Raw genomic sequence first — 13,969 nt, forward strand, 5'->3', positions numbered from 1 at the left:
TTACAGAGAGGGGGGGGGGGGGGAGACTGGGACAAAAATGAACAGGAATTTTTGCTGAACACTTACGTGTATACAGGGTGCCAATTATTGAACTATATGAAATAAAATCATCACAATTTCTGAATGGTTTGCGTTAGGACATTCAAACTGCACAGTTAGCTGCAGTGCAATATGAGCATGCATGGTTTGGTTTAGCTACAAAGCCCACTTTCATTTGGATGGGTTTGTCAATAATTGAAATTGGTGCATTTGGGGAACTGAGAAGCCGTGTTTCGCGATCAAGAACTCTCTTCACCCTCTACGGGTGACTGTGTGGTGCACAATGTCCAGTCACAGAATAATCGGTGTGATATTCCTTGATGGCATAATAACTACCGAATGGTATGTAGAGGTTTCGGAAGATGATTTCATCCCCATTATCCAAAGTGACACTGTTATTGACAAGATGTGGTTCCTTCAAGATGGAGCTGAACCCCATTAAAGCAGGAGAGATTTTGAAGTCTTGGAGGAGCACTTTGGGGTCCAAATTCTGGCTCTGGGGTTGCCAGAGGCCACTGGAATGGGCCTTGATTGGCTGCTATATTCTCCGGGTCTGAACACATGCAACTCCTTTTTGTGGGGCTATATTAAAGACAAGGTGTACAGCAATAACCCCAAAGCCATAGCTGAACTGAACAGCCATTCAGGAGGTCATCGGCAGCATTGATGTTTCTTACGCCACACCATCGCCACTGATGGAAAGCATATGGAACATGTCGTAACATAAATCCGAATATCTGTAGTGATGTTTATATGTTGAATAAAGTGTGTGCATACCATAATTGATAACTAATTTACATTTTTTTCATATTGCTCAATAACTGTCACCCTGTATATTTTTATATTTAGTGTTTTAATATTAATAGTCCCATGTATGAGATATAGTTTATCTCATTTTCATGACAGTCATTTCGTTAATCCTACTGTACCTGAACTGTAGTGTTCTCATCCTATATACATAAGCTTAGTTCTTTATTCACTTTCTCTGTTTCTGGTTTTACAGCCCTTCTCACTTATTTTTATTACATGTCGTTCTTTGTGAATTCATGGTGCTGTTTTATATGTTTACATTTCTAATCCTGTTGTGTATATTATTTTAATCCTGACTAAGCTTTCTATAGTAAGATTTTTTTTGGCTCTTCAAGAAGAGTGTATATATTATTATTGATATTAAAGGTTGGCAACATTCTACCGTCACAGTTCACCTATCACTCCAACAGCACATGCCGCATACTATTAAAGAGCCACCACCAGCTTGAACAGTCCCATGTTGACATGCAGGGTCCATGGATTCATGAGGTTGTCTCCATTCCCCTACACGTCTATCTACTCAATACAATTTGAAACAAGACTCATCTGTCTAGGTAACCTGTTTCCAGTCATCAACAGTCCAATTTTGGTGCTGACGGGCCCAGACGAGACGTAAAGCTTTGTATTGTGTAGTCATTAAGGGTACATGAATGGGCCTTCGGTTCCGAAAGCCCATATCGATGATGTTTCATCGAATGGTTTGCACGCTGACATTAGTTGATGGCCCAGTATTGAAATCTGCAGCAATTTGCAGAAGGGTTGCACATATGTCGCACTGAATGATTCTCTTCAGTCGTCATTGGTCCCATTTTGCAGGATCTTTTTCCAGCCATAACAATGTCAGACATTTGATGTTTTACTGGATTCCTGATCTTCATGGTACACTAATAAAATGGTCATACAAGGAAATCCCCACTTCATCGCTACCTCAGATATACTATGTCCCATCACTGGTGCACCAATTACAACATTACGTTCAAACTCACTTAAATCTTGATAACCTGTCATTGTAGCAGCAGTAACCGGTCTAACAACTGCGCCACACACTTGTCATATGTAGGCACTGCCGACTGCAGCGCCATATTCTGCCTGTTTATGTATCTCTGTATTTGAATATGCATGCCTATACCAGTTTCTTTGGTGCTTCAGTGTATTATCCACACCTCCTGTTGTATTTTCATCTTTTATCTTTTTATTGTGTTGCACTCCATCACACTGATTTACAGAATTTGTGCCAAACACTTACTTTTGTACGTTATTATATTTATTCTTATATTTGTAATTCTATTTTATATTGATGTTGTGAACCATGCTTATGTAAGCAGACAGACTAGTCAGCCTCTGTTTCCCACTCTTTTCTTTTACTATTTATTTCGGTTCCCCATCTCATTGGCTCCTACGTCAGTCACTTCTGCAATTGCAGTCAGCTGCCTGCCGCAATCAGCTGGCTCCCAGGCTGGCTGCAGCAGACATTTCTGTATTATGCCTGTCCTGCATGTGAGATCAGTTACTTATTGTTGTGTTCATTTTCTCCAGTTCCTTCCCTCTATGTTAGTGTCTTTGTTCCAGTCCCATGCATTTGTTTGTTGTGGGTGTGACATGGCCCCCCTCTCACCCATGACTCACTGTTCTGGCTACCACATATTTATGTTTACGTTATTATGTGAGTACACTGCTTTTTACGGTTTCTCATTTTGGTATATCAGTTCCATAGATCTTGTAAGCTAGTAGCTTCTCCTTTTGTTCACAGCTAGTGGCAACTGCAGATGAAAGTTTAGACTTCGAAACCAGCCATGTTGTAAATAAGAAATTAGTGGCAACTGAAGCAGAATGGGACACTAGTCATAATACATGGCTACTTTCTACAGAAAGAGAGTGCACCAACATGGTGACTTACCAGTCACTGTGTGCCACTGTTATTGATAAAAGGGTATCCTTAAAATATTTTTTTTATTCTATTATAGGTGTCCTTGTTTGTCAAGCTGGTTGTATCTTAGAAGTTCTGGATAATTATTTATCAGAAAGAGGTCTTATCATGCCTCTTGACTTAGGAGCCAAAGGCAGCTGTAACATTGGAGGAAATGTTTCTACTAATGCTGGAGGCATAAGGCTCATACGTTATGGAAGTTTACATGGTAGCGTACTTGGTATTGAAGCTGTAAGTGTAGTTCATTCTGTGTTCTACTTTTAAGCATTATCTATCTTTTAAACTTAAGTGGATTAGTCAACTATCAGAGGAAATTATCATAAGGGGGAACATCTCTCTGTCTCTCTGCATGTGTTGATGTGGGCTCTCTCTCTCTCTCTCTCTCTCTCTCTCTCTCTATCTCTATCACACACACACACACACACACACACACACACACACACACACACCTCTGTAGAGAGCTCTTGAAGAAGAGCAGAGGCCTTTACAGTAGTTTCCCGGACAACAATCTGGAAGAATGACTGATCTGGCCTTCCATCATTTAACTAACCTGGCGTGGTATATTGGCACTGCAAACAGCTGAAAGCAAGGTAAAACTACAGCCATTTTATTTCTTGAGGACATGCAGTTGTAATGTATGCATTTGATGACAATGACAGCCTCTTGGGTAAAATATTCCAGAGCTACAACAGTTCCACATTTTTATCTAATACAGTGCAATACTGATTCAGCCAGTGGAGAGTCTAGGTCAGATTGGCAAATGTTACATAGGCCAGGAAAGAGTATTAGAAGGCAGGTGTCCATTTTGACTACTGGCACGTTAGCGCAGCTTTTAATGGCTGGTGCCAACGTTCAACCAAACCATTGTTTGCAGAGCCATAGCTTGTTGTTTAGTGGTGCAGTACACTGCAAAATTTACGCAAATGGGCAAATTGTTTAGATGAAAACTGATTTCCTCGGATTGTTGTAATGCGAAGTGGGCAGCCACAGTGGGACACCTAGTGTGACAGAAAAGCAGTGGCCTGTATCTCAGCTGAAATATTGTCCACTGGGACAGCCTCTGACCATCGAATAAAATGGTCATTTTCTGTCAAAAGATATCATTGTCCATCTGAAGGGAATAATGGTCATACCACATCAGTATGAATGTGTGGAAATTGTGCTGACGTGTTGATACAGTGAAAACTCTCATTGCGCTGGCATTGTGGACGTGAGCAATCCCAGGTTCGGCAATCTTTTTGTGTTTCTGGCCATACAAAATGGCTAGTTATTAGTTTAATTGTCGCCCTAGTGCCAGGGTGACATAAGTTGTGTAAGCTTTTGAAAGCACATTTACAAAATGCAGAAACTATGAATGGACCAGTTCTACCATTTGGAACCTAGCAATATAGTTTGGCATTCTTGCTGGGGATGTTGTTAAAAATCCCTGTTGCTCCAGGTCAGATTCTTGAGCCTTGGCTAGCTGCATGCCCTGTTGCCTCCGTGATACTGCTCACATGGGAAAGGTAGTTGCTGCTATGTTATCGATTCTGACATAAGTTGTACATCAGTGCTGAATTGTGCAATGAACTCAAATTGATTATATCATATTGGCAAGCACTAGTCATTATTTTGCCAAAAGATATAGATAAGTGGTTTATGGTCTATATAAATTGCAAATTCCATTGCCTCCAGTGGCTTACAAACATATTGTATGGACTTATAAACCATGAGTAATTTGCTGTCATATGCACTCGGTTTTTGTTGTACTGGGGAGAGTTTATGTGGGTAGAACACGAGTGGCTGCCAGGTGTCATTTACATACTGTTGTAACACAGCATTGGTTGCAGTTTGGCTGGCATTCGCTGCAAGTGCAAGAGATGCTTCTAATGCCAGATGAAAAAGTGCTTCATTTGCTATGCTGACTCAAAAGTGGTGTTCATTTTTATGAGTGATGTTCCTTATGTCTGTCAACTGTATCTTCCTTTAACTTTCAGACCAGACAGTGCAGGGGGAAGAGGCTCCTGAAGTTCTGCCAAGTAAGTTAAATGGTGCCAGTAAAAACAGAATTCCTAAGACTATTCACAGTTCTTTAGCAGTCTCTGGTGATAGCCTACTTACTATGGTTTTGACTTCCTCTGGTAAAGGCAACTATCCCTGAAGTGATACAGGGTGGCCCAAGAAGATGATCTCTGTCTGCCCGAAAACACAATTCAGTTTCCAGAATAAGATTTACACTCTGCAGCGGAGTGTGCGCTGATATGAAACTTCCTGGCAGATTAAAACTGTGTGCCAAACCGAGACTCGAACTCGGGACCTTTGCCTTTCGCGGGCAAGTGCTCTACCATCTGAGCTACCGAAGCACGACTCACGCCCGGTTTCACTGGCAGAAGTAAGGCTGTGAGACCGGGCATGAGTCGTGCTTCGGTAGCTCAGATGGTAGAGCACTTGCCGCGAAAGGCAAAGGTCCCGAGTTCGAGTCTCGGTCGGGCACACAGTTTTAATCTGCCAGGAAGTTTCACAATCCACAGTGTTTAGCATGACACTGTATTTGTCTAGGCATCTAAAAACCTTGAGTAAGTGCTGTTTGTATTTCTCTGATATTGCTGAAAAATGAGGATACCACCTAGATGTGGGGAAAAAAAGCATAATAACCCTTGTGGCACCAAAGCTAGGAATCTTTACCATGTTTGGATGGCATTTCTAAATCCAGACATCATGAATCAGCTTTCAAAGAAACCAAATGGTGTTATGATTGCTGTCTTCAGTATATCTTTTTCAGCACTGCAAACTTGAGTATTGGCTTTTGAACAGTCAAACACACTAAACACTGTTGTGCCACATAATGCAGAGGTTGTCTCTCAAAATCAGTACAGGGTAATGAGCTGCTACTGTTCTAGCATTAAGGGCACAGTAATCCCTGCATGTGTACCATGTGTCACTCTTCTTTGGGACCAAATGTAGAGGCGATAACCTTGGGCTGCTATTTGGCTTTTGCTACGGTGTAACAAAGTGCAGCTAAGTGTCTGGAACTGCATTAAATTGATGGGCCTGCAATAGTATAATGAATGGTGCTGTCATGTACCTCTTTTGGTGCGCCTGGAGGAAACATGATACCTGGGAACTGCCCCAGTAGCTCAGCATATCTACTGCCTGTTGACTGGATCAGCATCATGTACCACTTTGCTGCATCAAAACTCTCTAGTAGAAAGGACAGTGATGCTGTTGATGAGGCTTGCCTTGGCCATGTCTGGGACAAAGTGATAGTGTGCTAAAATACTGGCCCCAATTATCGGCTCCGTCGCATCAGCCACAGTAAAATTCCACATAAACTCACATATTCCCAGATCAATTTCCATATGTTGCATTCCGTAAGCCATGATGAATGAGTTGTTAGGTGCAGAAAATTGTAACAAGGTCGGGACTTGATACTTGTGTAACAAAGTTCGTGCCAAAATACATATATCAGAACAAGTGTCCAGAAAAACATTTTGTCCTGTCTTGCAGTCTGTTATGAAGAAGCGCAGAAACGGTGACTGACAGTCGATTGCGCCTATTTCAGACTATCATTTTTGATTGAGGAAAGACCACAGCGAATTGAACTTGTGCATCTGGTCTCTGAACTTTCTGTGATACCAGCACACGTCTGACTGGATGGTGTCATCTGCTGCTGAATAGTTCATGAAGGAATGGCTTCTCAATCATTTACAGAAGCACCCCCTAACATACCTGTCAGAGGGCAATTCACTAATCTGGGTGTCAACCTTAGTTGTGAGGCTGTCATAACCTCCATGCGTCACTATCAATGTGCTGTCGCCTGCAGTAGCAGCTGCAGTGCAATATGTCGGCATCGTTGCATCCTGCAACCTGTCTGTCAGATTCGCTATGATGTTTAGTGACACCATGCACTCGTCAACTTTACTTCATAAATGGCAGAGGTATTGAGATGATTTTCTGTCCCCCACATTCTGGTGTATCAGTACCTGCCTCTCTCCTTGCGAAGCTGACACACTGTAAATTAACTCATCCTTGAGCTTTGCATATGTTTCCATATCTGGAGGCAAGTTTATTAAGTCTTGCACCTCTGCTGTGTAACAATGATCTAGTTGGCTGATCACAGCTCAAATTTGGTAAGTCTGTCACATTACAGCACAGAGAAAACTTGCCCCTACCTGCACAAACGTTAACCTAGCCTTCACCTTCCAACGGTGTGATGAGTCAACAGAAATAACAAGTGGTTCAGATTCCATGTTCCTTCTTCCTGGTTCGATGAATGGGGTAGGTTAGGTTAGGGACATGCAGGTCATGAAAGTGACATCCAATAGAAAGACTTGCACCTTAGGACTTGTAGCGGGGAGCGAGTACATAGTATTTTGAATAGAAACCTATGTTTGGAAGCATACCATTTCCATTCTATAACAGTTGGAATTCAGATGTGTAACATGTCCATGTCTGCTGCTGAGGAAAAGAGAAAAGTCCCAGAGTTGTTTGTCCTGGTATGCAATGGTGTAGACAGGATGACATGTACTGCATCAGAGGGTCACCTGATGTAACTTAATATCTGCCTTGCTGCAAGGCCTATTCAATGCCTGTGCACCTCCGATACCATATAAATGGTTCGGTACACATTTTCGGAATACACAGGCATGCTGCCCATGTATGGTGAAGCGTGAAGTAATGGAAGAGCTGATAGTTGACTGCATAATGAATGTTTTCTGCAACATAGCACACCATCACACAAACCTGTTGCCCGAGTTATGAAGTGGCTCTGAGAAACAGTTACCTTCACCATGAGGAGGCAGGATTGTGGTGCGTCACAACAATGCCACATACCCGCATGTGAAGAAGGTGTATTCCATCACGTTGAAGTAAACCCATCAACCAGTTCTCGAACAATTGTGCGTGCAATGGATGTTACTCACGGTATCGTCTGGGACATTCTGTGCGAGCAGCATTTACATCTGTACCACTTACAAAGGTTACGTGCTTTAAGTCAACCAATTTTCCACAATGCATTGCCTATTGTACATGGTTCCTGCAACACACCCCTGTTTAAACTTGGAGCTCTATTCAGGAATGAATGTAAGTTCACCAGGAACTGTGTTCTGGATTCGCAAAACAGCCATGTCTGAGCAGACAAAAACCCTTGTGCCATGCTTGTTCAGGGATTTCAGAACTGGTTTGGTATTAACGTGTGGGCAGGTATTCTGGATGGTAATGTGACTATACCATACCTCCTTCCACTCAAACTAACTGGTCCTGCATAACTTCCTACAAAACATATTGGACCCATTCTTGGAAGCTGTGCCACTCCATCTGGAAATTTGGTTTCAGCATGGTGATGCACTACAGCACTTCTCACGTGTGGTTCAGAGACATCTCAGTAGATGATATGGTGAAAGGTAGATGGGCTGAGGAGGTCTAACTACATGGCCACCAGATTTAACTCCTGTATACTACATCTTGTGGAATTGTATGCAAAGTTTAATTTACAAGACTCTTGTAGAGACGGGGGAAGATCTACTTGCACAAGTTCTGACTGCTGCACCAGAAACTGAAGAGACATCAGGTGGGATGAAAAGTGTGTACCAGAACATGCTTTGTAGGTACAAAGTGTGTAACAATGCTGGTGGTTGCCACTTCAAGCTGGTGTTGTAATGCATCAGTACTGTTCAGTACATAAAGTATGCTGGGTTCTTTTTTGTTTTGGAATATGTGAACATATAATGTTTAAGTGTTAATACAAACTAATGTGCTTAAATGATAAATGGATGTTTCTTATGTTCCCTTTCCATTGTTACCTAATAATAGTACAACATCACACTTAATTAAATTCCTCAAGCAGAAGTGGTTGAAACAGTAGTAAAGGGAAACAGTGTGTTTCCAGACATGGATTCCTATTCAAAATATTATGTAATCACCCCCAGCTCCACTCTACAAGTCCAACAAGTTTGTAATGGGAACTCCCAAATACTGTGTATAGATAATTTTGTATGGAATCCTCAGAATGCAAGTCCTACCCACACTCGTCCAGTTTTTTATGTGTGTAAGTGCTACCCATCCAACATTTGGCACATAGAAACTGTGATTTCCTTAGCTGCAGCAGTTATTTAGTGTTGTTCCTTACTTTCCCAGTCATAAGTGTTGTGATGTATGCATATATACTGTTATGGTATCAAGTTTAGAATTCGTAACTTTTTTTTTTTAAGTATTGGATGACTGATTGTTTCTAGCTTGAAATTCCTTATTATAACATTTTATGTTTCTTTTGCATAATTTTATGTATATCAAAATTCTTCTTTCTTTTATAGGTGAAAGCTGATGGAGAGGTCATTGATTGCCTGAGTACTCTTAAGAAAGATAATACAGGTTACCATTTGAAACATTTATTTATTGGATCTGAAGGAACTTTAGGTGTTGTGACTAAGGTAGCCATACATTGCCCACCAGCCCCAAAAGCTATCAACCTTGCTTTTCTAGGTAAAGTGTGTGCTTTTGTTAGATAATTCTTATTTACAAGGTAGAATAAGTGATGAATTAAATGTGAAATACAAGCCTCTGTTGAACTGTTCCTATATATTGATCTGTGTAATTTGCCATATGTAGAAAAGGATATAATGGTACTGACATCTCTATCTAAAATAACTATATTAATATGTCCTCTTCACAATGAGCATGAAGATAATTTGCACACAACTTATATTTGGAAATAAAGAGAGGCATGATATAAAAAATGCCAGAGTATAAAGAGTAATTTAAATATGCAGTTGATTTTATTGCAGTCATGTGGAAGAAAAGAGAGACAGCTTAAATAAATTCACAAAAAATAGTAAATGTGAAACATCTACTCTTCACTCTTGGAAAGGTCTCCAGTCCATGCGCTACAGGTTTTGTAGCAAATGGATTTATTGGAGCACTTTCATTTTTTTCCATGTTGACACAGTGCCACAGACTGAATTAATTGTGAGGTTTATTAAATCTCAGTAAATCCCAATTGGTTTATCTTTCCTGCTCAACAGCGAAACAGTACATTTGTCCCATTGTCAACAAGTATCTCAACCTTCCTAATTTGTATCTTTCCTTCATTTCCCTCATTGCTTTTTGTTTCATCACTTCTTCTTCTTCCTCTTAGCTATTATTTCGTGCTCTTCACCAGACCGTTTAACTTTACCAACAGATTTGATTATACTCATAGTGTTACCATGCCTCTCTGTTAGTATATTGTTATTCTTAGCTGACTGAAGTTTTGTGAAATGTACTTCCAGAATAACAGTGACCTACTTCTAACAATTATTATCATGTGACTTTTCATGCTTTCCCGACAGATCTGTTGCAAATACACTTCTCGGGTTTGCCACCAGATCGTATTGTGTAACTTGCACAGTATTTCATCAATGCAACTGCTCAACATCATCAGGTGGTGGTACCTGCTGCTGTCATTGTTGCAAGGTGCGATTGGTGATAATCACGTGGCGGTGTCGAAATTTATCATGCTGGGAGTAGGCAATACACGTACGCAGGAAGAGCATCATAGTTGGAGAAAAGAGACGCTCCTGGTGCCCCCTGCCGGGAGCCGTGGAAAGGCCATCCACGCGTGTGCTATGGCCAATGACTGTGCTACCGGACGCTCCTGCAGTTAAAGGCTGAACTAATTCTCAGTAGCACAAACGCGTCAGATGATTAATCGGAAGTTCTCGTTTTCCCTGTTTTGACATAATGGCAGCCAGTGCTGGATTCCAGGCGGCACTTAGTTGAAAACCTGCATCCCTGTTGATAAGATTGTCGACTGTATCGATATGTATGGCCTACTTAACTACACAGTCCCTGAAAGATAATGCTGGGGATCAAATTTCTGTCTGTTCGTTCGTAAAGCTTATGGTGTCCCATGTCCAGGCAATGCTCCACTACTGCTGGTTTATCAGGTTGCCCCAGGCGCATATGACAATGTTGTTCAACGCAACGTTCTTGCACGATTCCGCGTGTCTGTCCAATATAAGATTTTCCACATTGGCATGGGATTTTATACATGCCACTTTTCCTAAGGCCAAGGTCATCTTTGACCAAGCACAATAAATTCCTCAATCTTGCTGGTGACCGGAAAAACACACTTGATGTTGTGCTTTTTGAGGATCCTTTCTATTCTCAAAGACATCCCATGAAAGTAGGGCACGAACACTGTTGCAGTGGGTGCCTCCACATCTTCATTTCCACCCCTGCTTCGAGTTTGCTTAGAATGGAATGCATGGCGTGTCTGCCTATTGGAATTTCCATTCTGTTGGAATACCATTCTCAGGTGTTGTAGCTCACCGGGTAGACTATCAGTATCTGAGACTACATGTGCTCTATGCACCAAAGAGCATAGGACACTATCGCGTTGCACGGGATGATGACAACTTGTGGCCTGCAAATATAGCTCAGTATGAGTTGATTTGCGATAGACACTGTGTCCCAGTGTACCATCAGCTTTTCTTCTGACTATGACGTCCAGGAATGGTAGGATGCCATACTTTTCCACTTCCATTGTAAACTGTATATTCGGATGGAGCGAGTTCACATGCTGGAGAAACACAGGTAATGTCTCCATTCCGTGGGGCCACACAACAAAAGTATCATCTACATACCGCCAGAAACAGGAAGGTTTGGGACTTGCCAACTGCAGTGATTTTTCCTCAAAGTCTTCTGTAAAATAGTTGGCCACCATGGGAGACAGAAGACTTCTCATGGCAACACAGTCCACTTGTTCAAAATACTGGTCATTGAATAAGAAATAACTTGAAGTAATCACATGTTTAAATAATGCCACAATGTCTTTCTCAAACTGGCTGTTGATAAGCTCTAACAAATTCTGCAGAGATACTTTCATAAACAAATATACAATGTTGAAACTAACCAAAATATCCAACACTTGTAGCTGAAGTGTCTTCAGGTGTCCTATGAAGTCCTCTGAATTCTGGATATGGTGATACACTTGCCTATGAGAGGTCCCAACAGTGTAGTAAGATGTTTGACCAGCAAGTACGTAGGAACTCCAATGTTGCTCACTACTGGGCAAAGAGGAGTCCCATCCTTATGTATCTTAGGTAGGCCGTACAGTCTTGGAGGAACTGTAGTCTGTTGGTGTAGGCTTTTAGTCAATTTAGAAGGAACGGAACTCTTCTTGAGAAGATCTAATCTTTTTCTTGGGATTTTGCCAGTTGGATCCTCTCTTAGCTTATGATAGGCAGGATCATCAAGCATCGCCTCCATTTTGCTGTTGTATTCAACTTGTGGAGAGGACAGTGGAGTTCCCCTTGTCAGTAGGTAAAATGACGAGTTCTTTGTCCACTCTCAAGTCTCACAGAGCCTTCCTTTCTGATGAGTTGATGTTGAACTTGCTTGGTGGGGCTCGTGTTAAAATTTGGCAGGTGTCTCTCCGAATCTCTTCTGCAACGTCACTGGGAAGCTTCAAAATTGCCTGTTTTATGCCAGCTATGCCATCTCCAATTAGCGCTGTCTGTGGTGTTGGTGCATAGTTCAAACCTTTCTCATTAGAGCTTATCAGCAGCCAGATTGAGAAAGACATTGTGGCATTATTTAAACATGTGTTTACCTTATTTCTTATTCAATGACCAGTATTTTGAAGAAGTGGACAGTGTCACTATGGGAACTCCATCCCAATATACAATTCACAATGAAAGTGGGAAAGGATGGCATCTTACCATTCCTGGAGTCATAGTCAGAAGAAAAGCTGATGGTACACTGGGACACAGCGTCTATCATAAACCAACTCAAACGGAGCTATATTTGCAGGCCACAAGTTGTTGTCATCCTGTGCAATGTGGTAGTGTCCTACGCTCTTTGGTGCATAGAGCACATTTAGTCTAAGATGCTGACAGTCTACCTGGTGAGCTACAATACCTGAGAATGGTATTCCAACAGAATGGATATTCCAATAGGCAGATACACCATGCATTCCATTCTAAGCAACCTCGAAGCAGGGATGTAAATGAAGATGTGGAGGCACCCACTGCAACAGTGTTCTTGCCCTACTTTGGCGGCATGCCTTCGATAGTGGAAAGGATCCTCAAAAAGCACGACATCAAGTGTGTTTTTTGGCCACCAGCAAAGTTGAGGAATTTATTGTGCTCAGTCAAAGACGACCTTGGCCTTAGGAAACGTAGCGTGTATAAAATCCCACACTGATGTAGAAAACCTTATATTGGGCAGACATGCGGAACCATGCAAGGACGTTGCATTGAACACCATCGTCATACATGCCTGGGGGCAACCTGACAAATCAATGATAGCCTGGACATGGGACATCATATGCTTTACGATCAGACAGAAATTTGATCCCCAGCATTATCTTTCTGGGACTGTGTTGTTAAGGAGGCCATACATATCCATACGGTGGCAATCTTATCAACAGGGATGCAGGTTTTCAACTAAGCACACCTGGATTCCAGCACTGGCTACCATTAAATCAAATCAGGAAAAACAAGAACTTCTGATTCATCACATCACGCAATGCGCTACTGAGATTAGTTCAGCCTTTAACCGCAGAAGCTTCCGGCAGCACAGTCATTGGCCATAACACACACGTGGATGGCCTTTCCATGGCTCCCAGCAGGGGGCACCAGGAGCGCTGCTTTCCTCCAGCTACGAGCGTCTACCTGCGCACATGTATTGCTGCTTCCGGCATGATAAATTTCGATGCCACCGTTCGATTGTCATCAATTGCACCTGCGGCAGTGACAGCAGCAGCTACCACCACCTGATGATGTCAAGCAGTTGCGTTGATGAAATATTGTGCTAGTTACACAATATGATCCAGCACCAAACCTAAGAAGTGTATTTGCAGTTATTATCATTATTATAACTATTCTCATTATTATTGTTTGTATATTTAACATTACTATAACAGTATTAACAATATACATTGTAATGTTACATGCAAAGATAATTTCTTGAAGTATTCTTGCTGCAGTAATTTCAACTTGGCACATACATAACTTGGTATCAGGTACTCAGCAGTGGTACAAAGGTGGTGACATGTAAAAATAAAGGAAAATGAATCCATACTTTTTGGAGTTGCTGGGTTTTTTGTGAAAGTCTGAATTATACTTTACAATATGTACACCATGCTTTTGCATTTATAAACATGCAAATAAACCACATTTGTCTTTGCTATACAAACAAGATTTCATTCCATGCTTGTTTGAATGGCCACCTTCC

At 41.6% G+C, this 13,969-nt stretch overlaps 1 protein-coding gene across 3 annotated transcripts in view; it reads left to right on the forward strand.

Moving 5' to 3' along the window:
• LOC126195463 (D-2-hydroxyglutarate dehydrogenase, mitochondrial) overlaps positions 1–13,969 on the forward strand; it is a 74,769-nt gene that overhangs the window by 28,398 nt on the left and 32,402 nt on the right. For all 3 annotated transcript variants that reach the window (XM_049934100.1, XM_049934093.1, XM_049934107.1), the window contains exons 4-5: positions 2,814–3,007; positions 9,067–9,235. In XM_049934100.1, the coding sequence (XP_049790057.1) occupies positions 2,814–3,007; positions 9,067–9,235 (363 nt within the window). The remainder of the gene's footprint in view (positions 1–2,813; positions 3,008–9,066; positions 9,236–13,969) is intronic.

The sequence above is a fragment of the Schistocerca nitens genome, chromosome 1 (genome assembly GCF_023898315.1).
Source record: "Schistocerca nitens isolate TAMUIC-IGC-003100 chromosome 1, iqSchNite1.1, whole genome shotgun sequence".
Lineage (NCBI taxonomy): Eukaryota > Metazoa > Arthropoda > Insecta > Orthoptera > Acrididae > Schistocerca > Schistocerca nitens.